The 18161-nt window shown below is 42.3% G+C and overlaps 1 protein-coding gene across 1 annotated transcript; it reads left to right on the top strand.

Moving 5' to 3' along the window:
• Positions 1–2321: 2321 nt before the first annotated feature.
• Positions 2322–18070, top strand: LOC146501087 (lactase/phlorizin hydrolase). The gene is made up of 17 exons (XM_085136118.1): positions 2322–3050; positions 3742–3812; positions 8357–8434; positions 8527–8620; positions 9772–9856; positions 9948–10626; positions 10722–11370; positions 11469–13019; positions 13115–13383; positions 13474–13764; positions 13847–14045; positions 14283–14485; positions 14566–14672; positions 14828–14959; positions 15137–15360; positions 15527–15757; positions 16680–18070. The coding sequence occupies exons 1-17, from the start codon at positions 2438–2440 to the stop codon at positions 16856–16858; spliced, it is 5655 nt and encodes a 1884-aa protein (XP_084992244.1). The 5' UTR covers positions 2322–2437; the 3' UTR covers positions 16859–18070.
• The last annotated feature ends 91 nt before the right edge of the window (positions 18071–18161 follow it).

Below are 18161 nucleotides of genomic sequence, written 5' to 3'. Positions count from 1 at the left end.
ATGTTTCCTGTTTTATTTTGAAGAGTTTGGTGTTTCCATGTTCAGTGTGTTTAGTATTACTTCCCCTGTGTTGTCATTATTTTCATTCGTATCAGCTGTTTCCCCTTGTGTTTGCACTTCCCCCGATTACCTCTTGTGTGTATTTAGCCTCTGAGGTTTCATTTGTTCCTTGTCTGCCATGATGCCATGACGATCTTCATTTGTTTTTGCTCGTTTGTAGGAGGAAGAGATACAGAGCTGGAGGTTGGAGAGAAGGAGCCTGTGGGATTAAGCTATTGGAGGAGAACACACACTTGGATATCACTTTGGAAACTCACCTGCGCACCACTGGGAGTTTGGAGAAGATCACTGTTGGACTTTGCACTTCACTTTGTGTTTTGAGACTGTTTTTGGGCACTGTAAATAAACGCACTGTGTACTTTGCAACCAGAGCTCCGCGACTGAGTCCGTATTTTCCCATTACCCGTGACAAAATGTCAGACTCAATAACGTCCCAGTAAAATCAGAGATTGTAATTTTAAAGTTTTTTGTGTATTTAAACCTGTATTTAAACCTGTTTTTTCCAAGTTCACTGTGAGGAAGAGGTACAGTCAGTGTTAAAGTGTGTACATTCAGGTAGGCAGTCAACCTATGCAGTACAGAACTGTAAATAAATATCATAAAATGTTGCGCTCTATTGCTGAGCAGCACAAACCCTCTGTCAAACAAGATGCATGGGCGAGTAAGAAAAGAATCATCTGTGATAAATCATGATGCACTGTGATACACTAAATCTAGAGGCTTCAAAGTGGATGTAGAAGCATGCATATAAAATATATCACCATAATCAATGTAGACAAAATTGTGAATTAGATGCTACAACGTGTGAATGAGAAGCAAGATTTAGATGTAAAAATCTGATCTTTGTCTTTAATTTTCTTGAAAGGCATTCCATATTGTTTTTAAAAGGAGTCTCTCATCCAGCCAGAGTCTAAAGTATTTATAACAATCAACAGTTTCAATTTTATGATCATGAAGGGTCTAAATATGAACTGCAGGCTGGGTCCTTTTATGTGCGTGTGTGTGATTGCCGAATTGAATCACACACAGACTGTTTACATTACATTAAAAATAGTGTAAACTTGGAAAAACATACATAAAAGAGGTCCAAAAATAGATCCCTGTGGAACACCTTTGGTATATTACTGGTGAGTGGACTTGACTTTAAACTCAGGTTCTAATAGAACGATAGTACTTAAACCATTTCGAGGACTGTTCATCCAAACGAACTGAGAATACTGTTTCTAATTCCAAATTGATCTCCAAATTTCCCAGTTCACTAAGATTATTGCATTTAAAAAATAATACAGATGAACAGGAGCTGTAAATGAATGGTTGTTGGTGCAGCAGTGTAATACAGTAACTTTTGCATTAGGAATTGTCATATCTATTTACGTTTTGTTGCACTGGAGTCACCAGCAGTTGCTGGTAACAGATGAATGTGATTTTAATGACATTCATTATGACTAATGCCACGTGCAGTCATTAATTTTGCTTTTCAGTCTCATGTTAAAGTACAGCACACTCTATTTTCACCTTTGGGACCTGTGATAAGCAGTTATGGAAAAAGCACTGTCATAAATACTGTCATAAATACTGTACATCTAATAAATGTGTTCTGGACAAGAAACTAAGGCAAAAGAAAGCCTACCAAAGTAACTTTACCTCCTAATATAGTTTTCAAAAAAGTGAAAAGTGAATTCTTTTTCTATGAAAATATGCAGGGTGTGACTTTGCTGTTAATACCCCCAGAAACACAACTCCTCTCTATTTAGATTTGGCCCATGTAAATTTTACTCTGCCAATGTTTCGGCTGTATAACCATTACTTATCGTTGTACCGTGAAAGTTCGGGAGATTTTAATAGCCTTGTTTATGCAAGTCAGGAGGTTGAGTATCAAGAAGCTGATAATGGTTTATGATGGATATTTTGTTTTGACAGCTGTAGCTGATACTCCAGTTAATCTACATAGAAATTAAGCTGGTGAGAAAAATACTCAATTTTAATTCATTCCCCTTGGTCTTTTGAACTGCAGAACTAACTGACTTTTAAAATAAAATATCTTCTCATGCTTGTTTTCTGCTAATTATCTGTTTTTTCCTTTTAAGCGATGTACTGTAACTCACACTGATATAAAAATTATACATTTTAAAAGGTATATTGCAGCTGCACATTTGAGACTTTCAGATCACTGCAAGATAGGGATTCAATTATCAGTAGATTGAGTCCAGAGTCTTTCTGACCATATTTCACAGCTACAATAAACATGTTCACTTGTAATAATTACACAAGATACCAATCTTAATTGGGTAATTATGCAATAAGAAGGAACAAAAATTGCCTTAAAGAACTCTGCAACCAGTGAATATTGTCACTTCGTTCCTTTTTTTGAGCCACAATGAAGAAGTTGTTGTGGATTCTTTGTCTGTACGTTTTTTGTGTCCGTGGTTGTCAGAGCAGTGAGGTGAATGGAAGAGAGGACTTCATGCTTCTTGCAGGGCCTCTGACAAAGCAGGTGGTCAGAAGCTCAGACAGAAGCATAAATGTTGCCTTTGACTGCAGTCATCCTGTTCCTCCTGGCTCTAAGCAGTACTTTGAGTACCTGCAGAGCAGAGGGGTGACCCACTTCAAAGTACCGCTGTCATGGGCTCAACTTCTTCCTACAGGCCACCCCAGCCAGCCCCAGCAGGCTGTGGTTAGATGTTACCAGACCCTGCTGAAACAGCTGCTGGAAGCAGGTCTTCAGCCTCTGGTCATCCTTCATGGATGGACAGTTCCAGAGTCTCTGCAATCAAGGTATGGAGGCTGGGAGAGCCAGGAGCTGGCACAGATGTTTCAGCGGTATGCAGAGTTTGCCTTCCAAGAGTTTGCACCACTTGCACACTCATGGGTGACACTGGATGGTGTTTGGCATGACGGGCAGCCTGCACGTGCTCCCAGTTTTCTGCAGAACATCCTTCAACTCAACAAGAACATTTACCAGATGTACCATCAACACTTTCCTGACAAAGGTGAGTTAGAAGAAAAAGAGACAATTAAGATGAGATACTAAGCAAATAGAGTAAAAATCAGAAGTAAGAAATCTTGAGAAATTTCTCCAAAACATTCCTTGAAATCAGCTATTTTTAAAATGTTGCTGAGAAATCAGATGCAAAGTCTTTTACAAAGGGAGTTTTTAATTTCACCTTTAAAAACACAAAATGAGTATTTCGAGAAAACTGGTAAAAAAAAAAAAAAAGCATTTTAAAAATCAAGTTTGATTGGAAACTACTATCAAAAGGTAAATAAAACAAACAAAAATAAATCACCATTAAATGTCATATTTGCTGTTTTCCAGTTCTCATATATGTTAAAAAGTTACATTTTGGTGTCATAAAATAAACACATAGATGTGTATTTTAGGCATTTTTGTAATATTCCACAACACATCAGATTTTCTGTATGTTTTAAGAAGTTAAAATACTGTTAAAAATACCACCTGTTGAAAATACTTTATGGCCAACTGATACTGAAAGCCTTCAAAACATTATTTATCTGACATATTACAAGAGACTGTCATGATTATCTCAGCAGCAATTGAATTCCCTAAAATAATCTTGTATGTTTGTCACTGTACAGTTTGACCCAACAAGCCATTTTTACAGCAGACATTTTATATTAAAATAAATATTAAAAAAGACTTTAATGCTTCTACATTTACAGGAAGACGTCTGTCAATTGGGTTGAGAGCAACAGATATGACTTCCCTCTCCCACATTAAAGATTCAACAGCAGTAAGTTAAATACTCTATTTCATTATGCATGTAAACGTTATGTATACCTTAAGCTTTAATTAAGACCAAGTCCCTTTATTGTTAAAACTGAAAAGAAAATCAATCTGAAAATAACAATGAGACATGCTTATTTGCCCAGAGCTATTAGAAATATGTGAAGCTTTTTGAGGGTACAGGGAGAATCACCTTTACCCTTGAATTGGAGATTAGCTTGCCTAGATAAGATAATCATACACAGCTTGGATCAGCAACCCAACCCAACAGCCCGATTAAATTCCAAGTGATCTTTCTCCACCACACACCCTTTCACCTTGTTGTCACATGCCCACATTCTGCTCATCAGATTTTTCTTGAGCCTAAACCATGAGCCTGATCACAGTGGTTTGATCACTGTATGAAACACTGCTCAGCCTGCATGAAGACTCAAACAACAGAGCATAAAGAAAGAGAGTTCTCTGTCCAAGATCTAGATGCCTCACATATCAAGAGGGACCAAAGGAATTGGGGTAAAATGACATGCTGTTAAATCCAAACTCTTATTGCCTGGTAGGCCAGTCTTGCCTACAAGGCAATGGTTAAAGCTTGTGATTTAACCAAATCAAAAGCTTGTCGATGTTGCTTGGCATCTCTGAGGCTACAATCCAAGACTTAAGATATGATATTGTGTGGTTTCTTTATGAGAGATGTAGTTACAATGCAATGAAAAAAGATGGAAAATAACATCACATTTATTCTTCTCATGGAGGGCTGTGTGAGGCAGATAGGATTTTACTCTGAACCCACTGCCAGATACTTGAACAAGAAAGCGACAGCTCAGAGTAGGCTGTATCACCTTTTGAAGCATACTTCCCCTGGTTTGCGTGTTTGGTGGTTGTGAACAGCGCTGTCCTGTTTTCCTGTTTCATGCTAAAAACCAACTTGAACCCAGTTTCTGCATGGTATTAATGCTACTTTCAGAAATGGCGATCTCTGGTTTGTGCACTTTGAATATTTTTGTTTGTTTTCCGTTTGATGTAACCAGAGGACCACATGTTTGGTGGTTGTGGGCTGCAATGTGCTATTTTCATGTTTAATGCTATGTAAATAAAAAATTATATTTCAACCTAATTTGGTATGGTTGAAAATGAATTGATACGGTTTTAGCAATGTGTTAAAGGTCCACAGTTTGAGAGAAATTCCTGTGACAGTTCATAAAACATAAAGATCCATGCCAAATTAATTATACTGAACTGTCCATTGTGGACCCATGTCTCCGAAGAGGAGACATGGGCCCATCCTCCCGCAGGCCCACCACCCACAGGAGGTGCCATAGGGGTCGGGTGCATTGTGGAGCGGAGGCCCTGGCGGACTGACCCCCGGCTGCCAAGACTGGCAATAGGGACATGGAATGTCACCTCTCTGGTGGGGAAGGAGCCTGAGTTAGTGCGTGAGGTTGAGAGGTACCGGCTAGATATAGTTGGGCTCACCTCTACGCACGGCTTGGGCTCTGGAACCAGTATCCTGGAGAGGGGCTGGACTCTGTCTCAGTCTGGAGTTGCCCCTGGTGAGAGGCGGCGGGCTGGGGTGGGTATTCTAATATCCCCTCGGCTTGCTGCCGGTACGTTGGGGTTTTTCCCGGTGGACGAGAGGGTTTGTTCCCTGCGCCTTAGGGTCGGGGAACGGGTCCTGACTGTCATCTGCGCTTATGCGCCGAGTGGCAGTTTGGAGTACCCAGCCTTCTTAGAGTCCCTGGGGGGGGGGGGGGGGGGGGGGGGGGCTGGAAGGTGCTCCACCTGGAGACTCTGTTGTCCTGCTGGGAGACTTCAATGCTCACGTGGGTAACGACAGCGAGACCTGGAGGGGCGTGATTGGGAGGAACGGCCTCCCTGATCTGAACCCGAGTGGTGCTTTGTTATTGGACTTCTGTGCTAATCACAGCCATAACGAACACCTTGTTCGAACATAAGAGTGTCCATAAGTGCACGTGGCACCAGGACGCTCTAGGCCGTAGGTCGATGATCGATTTTGTAATCGTATCACCAGACCTGCGACCATATGTTCTGGACACTCGGGTAAAGAGAGGGGCTGAGCTGTCAACTGATCACCACCTGGTGGTGAGTTGGATCAGGTGGCGGGGGAGGACGCTGGACAGACCTGGTGCACCTAAACACGTAGTGAGGGTGTGCTGGGAACGACTAGCAGAGGCCCCAGTCCGCGAGATCTTCAACGCACACCTCCGGCAGAGCTTCAACAGCATTCCGAGGGAGGCGGGGGACATCAAGTCCGAATGGACCATGTTCAGCGCCTCCATTGCCGAAGCTGCTGCATTGAGCTGCGGCCGCAAGGTGGTTGGTGCCTGCCGTGGTGGTAATCCCCGAACCAAATGGTGGTCACCAGAGGTGAAGGGAGCCACCAGGCTGAAGAAGGAGTCCTATCGGGCTTGGTTAGCCTGCGGGACTCCGGAGGCAGCCGACAGGTATCGACAGGCCAAGCGGAATGCGGCTCGGGCAGTGGCTGAAGCAAAAACTCGGGTGTGGGAGGAGTTCGGAGAGGCCATGGAAAAAGACTTTCGGACTGCCTCGAAGAGGTTCTGGCAAACCGTCAGGCGTCTCAGGAGGGGAAAGCGGTGCTCTACCTGCACTGTGTATAGTGCTGGCGGAGCGCTGCTGACGTCGACTGAGAAAATTGTCAGGCGGTGGAAGGAATACTTCGAGGACCTCCTTAATCCCACTGACGCGTCTTCCGAGGAGGAAGCAGAGTCTGGGGATGAGGGGAATGACCCGCCAATTTCCGGGGGCGAGGTCACTGAGGCAGTTAAACAACTCCTTGGTGGCAGAGCCCCTGGTGTTGATGAGGTCCGCCCCGAGTTCCTGAAGGCTCTGGACGTTGTAGGGCTGTCCTGGTTGACACGCCTCTGCAATGTTGCGTGGAGATCAGGGCCAGTACCCGTGGATTGGCAGACCGGGGTGGTGGTCCCCATCTTTAAGAAGGGGGACCGGAGGGTGTGTTCCAACTACAGGGGGATCACACTCCTCAGCCTCCCCGGGAAAGTCTATGCCAGGGTGCTGGAAAGGAGAGTTCGTCCGCTAGTCGAACCTCTGATGCAGGAGGAACAATGCGGTTTTCGTCCTGGTCGCGGAACACTGGACCAGCTCTTCATCCTCTCGAGGATACTTGAGGGTGCATGGGAGTTTGCCCAACCAGTCTACATGTGTTTTGTGGACTTGGAGAAGGCATTCGATCGTGTCCCTCGGGGTGTCCTGTGGGAGGTGTTGCGGGAGTATGGGGTGTCTGGCCCATTGCTACGGGCCATTCGATCCCTATACAACCGTTGCAAGAGCTTGGTTCGCATTGCCGGCAATAAGTCGGACTCGTTCCCGGTGGGTGATGGGCTCCGCCAGGGCTGCCCTTTGTCACCGGTTCTGTTCATAATTTTTATGGACAGGATTTCTAGGCGCAGCCAAGTGGCGGAGGGCTTTCGCTTTGGTGGCCTCAGGATCTCATCTCTGATCTTTGTGGATGATGTGGTTCTGTTGGCTTCATCGGGTGAGGGCCTCCAGCTCGCACTGGAGCGGTTCGCAGCCGAGTGTGAAGCAGCGGGAATGAGGATCAGCACCTCCAAATCTGAGGCCATGGTTCTCAGCTGGAAAAGGGTGGAGTGCCCACTCCGGGTTGGGGATGAGGTCCTGCCCCAAGTGGAGGAGTTCAAGCATCTCGGGGTCTTGTTCGCGAGTGATGGGAGAAGGGAGCCGGAGATCGACAGACGGATTGGGGCTGCAGCTGCAGTAATGCAGACGCTGCACCGGTCCGTCGTGGTGAAGAGGGAGCTGAGTGTAAAAGCGAAGCTCTCAATTTACCGGTCGATCTACGTCCCTACCCTCACCTATGGCCACGAGCTGTGGGTAGTGACCGAAAGGACGAGATCGCGGATACAAGCGGCGGAAATGAGCTTCCTCCGAAGGGTGGCTGGCATCTCCCTTAGAGATAGGGTGAGAAGTTCGGCCATTCGGGAGAGGCTCAGAGTAGAGCCGCTGCTGCTCCACATCGAAAGGAGCCAGCTGAGGTGGTTTGGGCATCTGACAAGGATGCCCCCTGGGCGCCTCCTGGGTGAGGTGTTCCAGGCATGTCCCACCAGGAGGAGGCCCCGGGGCAGACCCAGGACACGCTGGAGAGATTATATCTCTCGGCTGGCCTGGGAACGCCTTGGTGTTCCCCCGGATGAGCTGGAGGAGGTGGCTGGGGAGAGGGAGGTCTGGGCCTCTTTGCTTAGGCTGCTGCCCCCGCGACCCGGCCCCGGATAAAGCGGATGAAGATGGATGGATGGATGTCCATTGTGGTGACCCACAAAAGAAGCTTTACATTCATTTATATGACAAATTGACAATTTTTTTGATAGACATTTTTAAACAATGATATTCTGGCACTTTGTGCACTATGTAATGGTATATTTTTGAAACAATAGTAGTGTGTTATATATACATCAAAGAGTATCACATACAGTTTATTTTTTGATCAAGAGGCTTGAGTGTAATGGTATGCTGTTGTGTATCTTCTATTTTTAATAGATGGATTTCTTGTCGGTGCACATTGAATATAACTGTGTTATCTCCTCAAATTTTGAAAATGAGCTAAGGAGGATACAGGTACAGTAAACACATGAAAAAAACATGCCTAGCTTTTCAGATTTTGCATTACTGTTAAATTGCTGCAATCTGTATATTCTGTAACACTGTAGATGTCCATTGGGAACTTGCCTATCCTGCTGTACAAGATGACTGCTCATGACTGTTCCCAGAGTAATTATCAGGTTCTTGGAAAATTTTTAAATGGTAAATACAATTATATTTTATGCTGTTATTTTCCATTAAATTACCAATGAATATGAAGAGCTAACTAAATTTGTATTTACAGATATATAGCATATAATCTCAAAAAGTTGATTCTGTTCATCTGGATGTAGAGTTTTCAGTTGGAGTAACGTTTCATCACTCATCCAAGTGACTTCTTCAGTCTTAACTGCATGCAGGTTTCCCCAACCTTATAAAGAGTACATTTGCATATTGACTGAAACTAGCACCGGTGACTAAGAGTGGACCGTGAGGTTTCCTAGCCCCATGAGCTTTCATAAATATGACAGTGATTTGCCATACAAACTTTTTCGTCTGACTGGAGGTAGATGAAGTGCATTACACTTATGATGATGATGAAGGTGAAGTTAATATCGTTTAATATGTGGAACTGTTAAGAGATATTAACACCAAAACAATGACCAGCGCCACTGAAACCAGTGCTCACACTGGTAATCATGGAAAAATAAAAAAATATTATGTCAAATAAAGAAATCCTCTGGTATTTACTGAAGAAAAAACACATTAATATAAGATTTTATATTAGGCAACACTGTAAAAATTTACAATACTGCTCTCATAAAAGTGGAAGAGTTATCAAGTGAAAGTGATGAGTGTCATGTCATCATATTATGAGCCAGTAAAGTGGTAATAGAAAATGATGTGTTGGAGCACAGTCAATGCTTTCTGCATAACTGTCATGACAGATGCATTGTACCAAGAATATTGGGTTAAATGAAGAAAGTGTTTGCACTGTAGATTTTAGTTGACTAAAATTTCTTTTGGTAACCCAAGTATTAGCAAATATAAGCAAATATTATGACCCATTTTATTAGGATACACCATCCTAATCTGATATTACATAATGTATTATAACATTACATTTTATACTATTAAATTCTGCATTTTGTCCTCAATTGAGCTGCCACATGTACAAATAGGGCGGGTAAAATAAGTATTGAACACATTACCAAGTGTGTTTCTAAGTAAATATATTTCTAAAGGTGTTGTTAACATGACATTCTCACCAGACGTCTGTAGCAACCCATCCAAAGGGAATGCATTTTTTTTATTTCTTTATACTTACTGTTTTATAACTGATAAGACATAACTGTTTCTTGACCACAACACAGTCTTGATGGACAATGGCCTGAATATTGTGGGGTGTGACATGAAGGACGTGTTAGGCAAGCTGGACATGGAAGATGCTCTTGTCAAGTAAGAGTTTATTCTCTGATTCACATGTATTGTTATTCTATTTTTTTTTTAAGTTCACGTGTGATATTTATGTCTTTTTATTTTCTGAAAGTCGTGCAGGTTCACACCACACGAGGATGACAGGGTTAAGAAACAGTTATCAGACTGTGTGGGATAAATTTAAGTCCCAGACCACAGCAGAACGAGATCTTTTAATTCAGGAATCATTCCCCTCTGGCTTCCAGTGGGCCACCTCCAGTGTATCTTTTAAGACTGAAGGTGGCTGGTCAGAAGGCGGGAAAGGAGAGTCTATTTGGGACCGGTTTGGTCATGAGGGCTTGGCCTTTGCAAATCAGACAGCTGACCTAGCTTGCGACAGTTACCGTAAGGTAGATTATGATGTCTACCTTCTGCGAGGTCTTCAGGTCGACACCTACCAGTTTTCCATCTCTTGGGCCCGTATTTTCCCCACAGGGTACCGACAGAGCCAATCAGAAAAAGGAGCTCAATACTATGACCAGCTGATAAATGCTCTCATTGCATCTGGCATACAACCTATTGTCACTCTGTACCACTGGGATCTGCCTCAAGCACTCCAGAATTATGGTGGATGGACCAATGTCTCCATTGTAGAGGCCTTCAAAGACTATGCAGACTTCTGCTTCTCCAGGTTTGGAGACAGAGTCAAGATCTGGAACACATTCAATAGTCCCTGGGTAGTGAGCCATGCCGGGTATGGTACTGGTGTGCATGCCCCAGGAGTAAAGGACTATGTGGAATCTTCCTATCAGGTGAGAGTGATGTTATTAGAATACTGTAATTACACACTTTATTATAAGTGCTATCATTGCACTAATGTATTTAACATTCAATTTTGCATTATCAGGTCACTCACAATATTCTCAAGTCCCATGCCGAGGCCTGGCATGCCTATAATGACAATTACAGGAAAACACAAGGAGGAAAAGTGGGCATTGCCTTGAACTCTGACTGGGCTGAGCCCAGTGACCCTGCCAAACCTGAAGATGTAGCAGCTGCAGACCGTTACCTGCAGTTTATGCTGGGCTGGTTTGCACATCCCATATTTGTAGACGGAGATTATCCTGCAATACTCAAAGATCAGGTGGAACAGAAGAAAACTGCATGCTCTGACTCTGTGCCAGCAAAGCTCCCAGTTTTCACTCCCACAGAGAGCCAGAGGATACTTGGTACTGCTGACTTTTTTGGTTTAAATCACTATACTTCTCGGCTGGTCAACAACAGTGATGGTGGGTGCACCCCCGGTCCTGACGGTGTGGGTGACTTCCATGCAACTGTGGACCCCACATGGAGTTCCACAGCTTCTGACTGGATCTATCCTGTTCCTTGGGGACTTAGAAGGCTCCTGAACTACATTTCAACAGAATACCTGAGTGCTAAAAAATTACCTATATACATAACAGGAAATGGGATGCCAACAAATTACAGTGCCGACAGTCTCACTGACACCAGCAGAATGGACTACATGAGAAGTTACATCAATGAGGCCCTGAAAGGTTAGTGTTGGATTTCCCCAATTTGAAGGCACATTTTTTTTTGGAGAGAGTTAAAATAATTCTGATATTAATTTTGTTTTTGTTTGTTCATTTTGTAGCAACACTCACAGATGGAGTGGATGTGCAGCGATTCACAGTGCAGTCACTCATGGATGGATTTGAGGCAAACCAAGGCTACAGCCAAAGATTTGGTCTTCACTATGTCAACTTTGAAGTCGGATCCAGGCCAAGGACCCCAAAGCAATCTGCATATTTGTACTCTGAGATTATCGAGCAAAACGGTTTCACTTCAGAAAAAAGTAAGAAGTTTAAAGCTGCAGAAAGGCCATTAACTCGACGTTTAGCTCCTTTACCACCCTCAGAAGTTCCATCTCAGGCAAAGGTAGTTTGGGAGAAATTCTCTTCACAGTCAAATTTTCATAGAAAATTTTACCATTATGGCACTTTTCCTGAGGGCTTCAGTTGGGGAATTTCTTCTTCGGCCTACCAAATTGAAGGTGGCTGGAATGCTGATGGCAAAGGTCCTAGTATATGGGATACATTCACTCAGACAACTGACACTATTCCTGATAAAGCAAATGGCAGTGTAGCCTGTGACAGTTACAACAGACTTAATGAAGATCTCTACATGCTGCGGGCTCTGAGGGTGAAGTCATACAGATTCTCTTTGTCCTGGTCCAGGATCTTTCCTGACGGCACACGTAAGTCCCTCAACCAGAAAGGTGTTGACTACTACAACAGACTCATTGATGGTCTTATAGCGTACAATATCAAACCCATGGTAACACTGTACCACTGGGACCTTCCTGAAGCTTTGCAAAAGGTCAATGGCTGGGAAAGTGCAGAGATGATTGACATTTTTAATGACTATTGCGACTTCTGCTTTGCTACTTTTGGTGACAGAGTGAAATTCTGGATAACCCATAACCAGCCTCAGACAATTGCATGGTCTGGATATGGACTTGGAAATATGCCACCAAATGTTAAGGACCCAGGGTATAGACCATACATAGTTGCACACAACCTCATTAAAGCCCATGCCAAGGCCTACCATACATATGAGGACAAGTATCGCCAGTCTCAGGGTGGTCTAATATCCATTGCCCTCAACGCTGATTGGGCTGAACCTAAAGATGTCAGCGTTCGCCGTGAAGTGGTGGCTGCTGACCGGGCGATGCAGTTCCAACTGGGATGGTTTGCACATCCTATTTTTAAGAATGGTGACTATCCTGATGCACTGAAGTGGCAAGTTGGGAACAAAAGTGAAATCCAAGGTCTTCCACAGTCAAGACTTCCTTCCTTTACTGAAGAAGAAAAGAACTTCATCAAGGGAACTGCTGATGTATTCTGTGTAAATCATTACACTACAAAGATTGTAAGCCATGTTACAGCTCGGCTTAGCCCTGCGTCTTATGAATATGACTGGGACTTCAAGGAAGAAGAGGAAAATCATTCACCAACTACAGCCATTCCTAACCAAAAAGTTGTGGCCTGGGGCTTGAGGCGACTCCTCAACTGGATCAAGGAGGAGTATGGTGATCCAGAGATTTATATTACTGAGAACGGAGTTGCTACAAAAGCACAGACAACTTGGGATGATACTGCCAGAGTGTTTTTTTACAAGGCCTATATTGATGAGGCTCTGAAAGGTATACTGTTAAAGTGATTTCATTCGCTACATTGCATGATCATTACAAGTATTTTTAATGTACCTAATTTTTTTGTGCGCTTGTTTACATTACAGCCTATAAAGTTGATGGTGTGACTGTGAAAGGATACACTGCAACCTCTCTAATGGATTCTTTTGAGTGGCTAAATGGGTACAACGTTGGATTTGGCCTGCACCACGTGGACTTCAGTAACCCAAATCGGCCAAGAACACCCAAGTACTCAGCTCATTTCTATTATAACATCATAAAGGATAATGGTTTCCCATTGCCAGATGATGAGAAGGTACTTTATGGACATTTTCGAGATGATTTCATTTGGAGTACTGCCACAGCATCATATCAGGTACCCTAGATAAGGCCACTGCACATATATTGCAACGCTTACTCTATTTTCATTCGTTTCAAATTACTGTTTTATACTTATTCCTTTCAGATTGAAGGGGGGTGGAGAGCTGATGGCAAAGGTCTCAGTATTTGGGACAAGTTTGCTCACACTCATCTCCGAATCTCCAATGATGACAATGGGGACATAGCTTGTGACAGTTACAATAAAGTAGAAGAGGATGTTGCCATATTAAAGCAACTCAAGGTGACCCATTATCGATTCTCCATATCATGGTCAAGGGTCCTTCCTGATGGTACCACCAACTACATTAATGAGGCTGGACTCAATTACTACCACAGACTGGTGGATGCACTGATTGCTGCAAACATTCAGCCTCATGTATGTATAATTACAGCTAAAAGAACTGTACTAGAATTGGTAAATTCAATAACGTCAGTAAACCCTTTCCCTTTGCTTTCAGGTCACTCTGTACCACTGGGACCTTCCACAAGCCCTGCAGGATATTGGGGGATGGGAAAATGACACTATTGTTACCAAATTCAGAGATTATGCTGACTTCATCTTTGACAGACTTGGCCACAAAGTGAAATTTTGGATAACTATTAATGAACCCTACAATGTAGCCATGATAGGACATGGTTATGGAGTAGGTGCCCCAGGTGAGCTTTATGCTTTAGTATTCCTGGTTGTCTGCTTTATTTAACAAATAGGAATAGTACTGTTACTGAACATGCAAAACTGTATATAAGGACACCAAAATTGTTCAAAACAACATGTACCGTTACAAACATCAAACAAAATGTCTTCTGTAAAAACAATAAAGCAATCCTTGACCAAACCCTCAACAACAAAAAATATAAAGCGTAGAGGCTGCAAATGTGTCTGTTTGTCTCCAGGGATCAGTTTCCGACCAGGTACTCTGCCCTACATTGTTGGTCACAACCTGCTTAAAGCTCATGCTGAGGCCTGGCATATTTACAATGACAAGTACAGGGCCAAACAGAATGGAATTATCTCCATCACAATTAACTCTGACTGGTCTGAACCCAGAAATCCTTATAAGCAAGAGGACTATGATGCTGCAATACGCGCCATTCAGGTACACCAGTTCTTCTTATATTTTAAAGCAATATGTCATAGTGGTTATTTCAAGTGTCTTTTGTGTGTCTTTTTGTGCAGTTCTACATTGGCTGGTTTGCCCATCCTGTATATAATGGTGACTACAATGACATAATGAAGACAGTCATTCGTGAGCGAAGCCTTGCTGCTGGTCTGTCAAAATCTAGGTATTCAAAAAACTACATTTAGGCCCTAAATGTTAAGGGGAAAAAAAATGCTATAAAGTTACCTTTAAAAGCAGCAGGACATTTTCACTATTTTTGTTGTTTGGTCCTTTTTTCAACAAACCACATAACCTGTTGGTTTCACTTCCATTTTCCAGGCTGCCTGAGTTCACTCCGGAGGAGGTTAAAAGAATTAAAGGCACTTATGATTATTTTGGGTTCAACTATTACACCACTGTCCTAACATTTGCTGTGGACTATAAGAACCTTCAGCACTATGATGGAGACAAGTAAGCAAACGTTAGATAAATATTAATAGAGTAATCTTTCGTTTTTTTTTCTAATAAAAGAAACCAACAGATTTAGCACAACTGACCTTGTTCTCTGCTGTGGCCGTTTACTGAAATGTGAAACTTATTTCATTGTTTTACTCAAACTCAAAAATCTAACCTTGTTGATCTTCACAGGGGTGTAGGGTCAATTGTTGATCTCACCTGGCTGGATTCAGGTTCAGGCTGGCTGAAAGTCACACCATTTGGATTCCGCAGAATCCTTAATTTTATCAAGGAGGAATATGGAAATCCACCAATTATTATCACTGAGAATGGCATCTCAGAGCGGGGCACTGTTGATCTAAATGATACTCACAGGAGCCACTACTATGAAAAATACATCAACCAGGCGTTAAAAGGTATGAAAAATCTATCTTGGAATCTATTTAGGACCAGCACAGTTAGAGAGAAGAAGGCTATAAATATGTCTCAGATAAAATGTGGCTGTTTTTTTTCCCTTTCTTTTGTGGAAACATTAAGAATTTTAAGTGCAAAAAAGTTAACTTATCTCTTTTCTCTTCCCAGCTTACTTACTAGATGGTGTAGACATCCGTGGCTACACAGCTTGGTCACTAATGGACAACTTTGAGTGGACTACAGGCTTTTCAGAGAGATTTGGGTTTTTTTACGTGAATCATTCAGACCCTAATATTTCTCGAGTAGCTAAGAAATCTGTTTCCGACTACTCTAAAATCATAACCTGCAATGGATTCCCTCACCCTGAGTCAGGACATGAGTGCTTGAATCCTGTGGAAGGTAAATTGACACCATGGATTGTAAATAGTACGTAAAAGATAAGTACGTAGCCACCCTACTGTAAACATAAATATTTAAAGTCTGTTTAGTTTCAGTTGTATCAGTTCAGCATTATGGCTATTACCAACCTGGTACTTTAAAGTCAGAACACAATATATTTGTGTGGGAAGTTTTCAGCTAATGCTAACCAGCCAGGGTGGCTCTCCATTGATACAGTTACATTGCTAAAAACTGCAAAATGCATTAAAGTTAAGAGAAGTGGAATTCCTACCTAACAAGGTGCTTCCACAGTGCAAAAGCAAGCCTTTTAGGACACCTAAACTGGACAACTGTAATACAATATGCAGTTCCATGATCAGAAGGAACAGGGAGGGGTCCTAAATATCTATTCCTGCATGCAAGCATTTTATAATTTGAGCTTAAGCGTTATAGCAGAGTTAAGTTTGTGTATTGTATGAATGCAGATCATTTAGACAGATGTAAGATGTTTGCAAGTGTGTTAGTTAACAGCACTAGCTTACTAACAAATAGCTACAATTAGCATGATAATTAGACACAGTGCAAAAATAATGCTCTGACATAGTAAAAGCTAATGTTTTCATTTTGTGTTTTTCTTACCAGCTCACAGACACCTGCTACTTAGAGGTGTATAGACATACAAGAAACCTTGTTGTAAATAATAGCATTAAAAGTGCTCAGAATACTGAGAACAAAATTCAGAGGTCCAGTTCAGTTGCTAGCAGAGTGCTAGCAACTGTAGCTGTAGTCAAACCTGCCACACCACACCAAATAAATTTAAACCTTAATGCAATTTCTGTGGAGGAATTCTAACAACAGGTAAAATAGGGCTTTGATTTACAGTTACTGCCTGCAAATGTTAAAAAATAATACGAAAACTTTGGTTTCTGTGTCTTTTCTGCAGGAACAGCTGCACCACCAATCACTGACAACAATGCCACTGTGAGGTTCCTTGGTATGGAGCTCTCTGTCCGCAATGCTGAGACCGGACTTAATGTCACATTTGCTCTTCTGATTGTTGCAGTGTTTGGAGCTGTTTGTGCATCATTTTGCTTCTTTAAGTCAAAAAAATCAGATTTGTAAAAGTGGAAAAACATTCTAATTGCAGATAACTTGACGTATTATTAAAGCCTTCATATTGACAGATGCATTTTAATTGCAGGTATATTAAATTTCTTTTCCTCTTCTATAATGTTGCTGTCACTGTCAAGGTTAAACTACAATTTTAAATCATTTTTAAAAATGATCTGTGGTCCGTTTAGTTTGAGATACCACATAAGCGTACATGTAAAAATATGTTTGTGTGTTTTGGGACTAATTGAGTAAAATATTTCTTCATTTGCTGTTTAGTATCAGACTTTCAGACTTCTGCATATAGGACTGACCTGCAAAAGGTTATTACCTGCTGTATTAGTCAACAAAGCCAAGTATTTTCTGTTAAAAATCATCAGTTTGTCAGCCAGGGTGATTAGTTTGTCTATATGGCTGTAAAATGGGTTTAAAAAGTGCTATTTAGAATATTATGTTGTTTCTTCAACTTTCTGTTCTCAGAAAGCTTTTTAAAAATGGAGTGTAGGAATCACCTAATTCCTCTAGAGGTCACTGGCTGTCTAAAGTAGCCATATAAAACATACTATGCTAGTGCTCAGTTTACTGGATTGTGGCATGTTCAGTACCAGAAAGTAAATTAATCTGACTTACTGAAAATAAATGTATAGCATACGGTACAGCATCAATAATGGTGTCTCTCCAACCATCAATTGTCTTACATTATCCTTGTCAGTGTCGCAGGAGGTTGGAGCCTATCCCAGCGGCCATAGGTGCGAGAGGCAGGATACACCCTGGACAGGTTGTCAGCCTGGCACAGGGCTAACACGGACAATCATTTGCACTCACATTCACGCCTATGGGCAATTTAGATTCACCAATTAACCTAACCCCACCGACCACATGTGTTTGGACTGTGGGAGGGAGCTGGAGTACCCGGGGAGGAGAACATGCAAACTCCACACAGAAAGGCCCCGGTGAGGTGGAGGAATCAAACTCAGGACTAGGGATGGGTACCGGTATCCGGTGCCATGATGGCACCGGTTCTGACATAAACGGTAGTAACCAGACCGAAAAGCAGCGCACATTTCGGTGCTTTATTTCGGTGCTTTTTTTTCCTGAGATGTGATACACTTTAGATTCTAGCCAATCATTTTACGTTTCCGGGGATAGTAGGCGGGCCCAGGTACGTACGTTCTTTTAGAGCAGAGCTACAGATTAAAAATGCCTGCAAAAATGCAACAAGTGCTTTAAGGTGATACTGTGGAAAGGAGGTAACACCTGAAATCCGATGAAACACCTGGCGACACATAGCGTTTTTTTTTAAAAGCCGAAAAAT

The sequence above is a fragment of the Neolamprologus multifasciatus genome, chromosome 16 (assembly GCF_963576455.1).
Source record: "Neolamprologus multifasciatus chromosome 16, fNeoMul1.2, whole genome shotgun sequence".
Lineage (NCBI taxonomy): Eukaryota > Metazoa > Chordata > Actinopteri > Cichliformes > Cichlidae > Neolamprologus > Neolamprologus multifasciatus.
The sequence above is the reverse complement of the archived record's forward strand: the minus strand, read 5'-3'. Positions and strand labels throughout refer to the sequence as shown.

What these genes read in the sequence shown, in the direction of transcription:
- LOC146501087 (XM_085136118.1), top strand. Translation starts at nt 2,438, where the DNA reads ATGAAGAAGTTGTTGTGGATTCTTTGTCTGTACGTTTTTTGTGTCCGT. An exon ending in CTGCAAACATTCAGCCTCAT is followed by an intron (nt 13,765 to 13,846) that starts GTATGTATAATT and finishes CTTTGCTTTCAG; the next exon opens with GTCACTCTGTACCACTGGGA. An exon ending in GTGCTTGAATCCTGTGGAAG is followed by an intron (nt 15,758 to 16,679) that starts GTAAATTGACAC and finishes TCTTTTCTGCAG; the next exon opens with GAACAGCTGCACCACCAATC.